General features: G+C 43.7%; 1 protein-coding gene across 1 annotated transcript; it reads left to right on the top strand.

Moving 5' to 3' along the window:
• Positions 1–661: 661 nt before the first annotated feature.
• Positions 662–2,047, top strand: LOC310878836 (E3 ubiquitin-protein ligase TRIM35-like; the record flags this gene model as incomplete). Its single annotated transcript, XM_083793251.1, has 1 exon — positions 662–2,047. One exon carries the CDS (start codon positions 662–664, stop codon positions 2,045–2,047), a length of 1,386 nt encoding a protein of 461 aa, XP_083649377.1.
• Positions 2,048–2,865: the final 818 nt, after the last annotated feature.

Consider the following 2,865-nt stretch of genomic DNA (forward strand, 5'->3'; position numbering starts at 1 on the left):
GCAGGACAAGAAAATAAAATGCACCACATCCAAAATGTGAAATAAATCATACACATGTTGTGACGTGTATACCACACGGAACCCTGAACTGCTCATGAAGAGCAGGCAGGTGACTGGAATTTACAGCAGCTTCTCTGTTGATGTGTACAAGGGTTAATGAGGTCAAATTCCACACTGAGACAATAAAATAAATCTGCCAGAACCGGACCAGGGTCCTGACCTAATATTACAACACTTTATAATAGATAAAAGGCTGTCCTGACTTCAATACGTTCAACCAATTCAGTTTGTGTGGTCTACACTGAATCAGGCACACGGTTGCGTGTGTGTGCGTGAACTTTGCAACAGGTCTGTCAAAGCTCCACCCCTCACCTGACTCATCTGAGACGGTAAGATTGCACTTTGGATCAAACGCACAACTTCCAGCGAGGAGGACAGACTGTCTTTCCATCCACAGCTACAGGAGGGAATAGTGACACAGAGACCACTGGAACAACCTGCTGTTGACTCTGTCAGCTGAATGGACTTTAACAAGAGCCTGCACGATTCACTGCGAAAGTAAACTTCAGGGAACATTCTAGAAGGCAGAGTGTTTACCACAACTGACTGGCTGGATTTCCTGTCTTGAGGAGAGTGTTCGTAGCTTTACTGAAAAGGCAAAATGGCTGCCAAGGTGTCTCTTTCGGAAGAGGACTTTTCCTGTCCTGTGTGTCATGACGTCTTTAAAGATCCTGTTCTCCTGTCGTGTAGCCACAGCTTCTGCAAAGACTGTGTACAGGACTGGTGGAGAGGGAAGGAAATAAAGGAGTGTCCCGTTTGTAAGAAGAGACAATCAAGGGAGTTACCCATAAACCTGGCTCTGAAGAACCTGTGTGAGGCCTTCCTACAGGAGAGACTGAAGAAAATGTCAACAGGGTCTGAGGTTGAGGATCTCTGTGGTCTGCACGCTGAAAAACTCAAACTGTTCTGTCTGGATTGTCAACAGCCAGTGTGTGTTGTGTGTCTTCATTCAGACAAACACGCCAACCACCGTTCCAGACCCGTCGATGAAGCTGCTCTGGATCTCAAGGAGGAGGTCCAGAAATCACTGAAGCCTTTACAGGACAAGCTGGAGGTCTTTAATAAAACTAAAACAAACTATGACCAGACAGCAGGACACATTACGTCCCAGACCCGACACACAGAGACGCAGATGAAGGAACAGTTTAAGAAGCTTCATCAGTTTCTACATGATGAAGAGGAGGCCAGGATCACCGAACTGAGGGAGGAAGAGCAGCAGAAGAGTCAGATGATGAAGGAGAAGATGGAGGGTCTGAACAGAGACATATCAACCATTTCAAACGCGATCAGAGCCATAGAGGAGGAGCTGAGAGCTGAACACATCTCATTCCTGCAGAACTACAAGACCACCATGGAGAGAGTCCAGGTCACACTGCGGGACCCACAGCCGATCTCAGGAGCACTGATAGACGTGGCCAAACACCTGGGCAACCTGGCCTTCAGAGTCTGGGACAACATGAAGGACATTGTCTCCTACACTCCTGTCATTCTCGACCCCAACACTGCCCATCCAGCATACACCCTGTCTGATGATCTGACCAGCGTGACACAGGGAGAGAGACAGAAGCTTCCAGACAATCTAGAGAGATTTGACCACTGGGGCCATATCCTTGGTTCTGAAGGCTTTAACTCAGGGAGTCACAGCTGGGATGTTGAGGTTGGAGACAATACATTCTGGTATGTAGGTGTGTTAGCAGAGTCCTATCAGAGGAAGGGAGACACGGAGGGTCCATTCTGGAGAATATGGTTACATGGTGGTAAATACGGAGCAGACTCCTCAGGGCCAGTCACTATTCTCTCAGTGAAGCAGAAAAAGCCTCAGAGGATCAGAGTCCAGCTGGACTGGAATGAAGGAAAGCTGTCATTCTGTGATCCTGATACTAACACACACATACACACCTTCACACACAGGTTCACTGACACACTCTTTCCATCCATTAACACTGGTCCTGGTGGTACTCTGAAGATCTTACCTAGATCAGTCTAACTCTGGACAATGTACCATAGACAGGATGAAGACAAAGACGATAATTATATGATGATGATAAATGATAGATTGATAGAGCATCTTGATTGATCAATAATGGTAATAATGTTAACATTAATAACCTGATGATAATGACCATGGTAATGGCAATAGTTGTTATATCGGGGTTTAGATGTATAAATTAACCTGTGAAAAGGGGAATACCACTAATTTTCAACATTTTACTATGTCATTAATTTACAATATATATATAATAAATCATTAACATTATGAAGTACATCTTTGTGATATCATTGAGAGGTACTTCATAATGTTAATGATTTGTTTCAGCATATTCTGTATTAGGTTTTCGGCAAAGAATTTCCCATTCGGTGCATGCCTAATCAGTCAAGCTGTCATTCGGTGATCCTGATACTAACACCATGCGCGCGCGCGCGCGCACACACACACACACACACACACACACACACACACACACACACACACACACACACACACACACACACACACACACACACACACACACACACACACACACACGGGAAGGTTGGTGTAACTGTGGGTGACATAGTTAGACATCATGTTGAAGGAACTATCAACATTATAAAATGTGATAATAATCAATTGATGGCTATTATTAGGCCTACTATAAATGAAAACTATGTAATGTAATACGCTACATATATGATACTTTTACTGTTTACTTACTTTACTTTTTCCTCATGTAATTATTGTTTCATTTAGTGTGTAGAGAGGAATATGTATTATGTATGTATGTTTGATTTTTGTTGAAATTATTGATCTGAAAGACAGAAATC

Source organism: Protomyctophum parallelum, assembly GCF_964188405.1.
Source record: "Protomyctophum parallelum genome assembly, chromosome: 21".
Taxonomy (NCBI): Eukaryota; Metazoa; Chordata; class Actinopteri; order Myctophiformes; family Myctophidae; genus Protomyctophum; species Protomyctophum parallelum.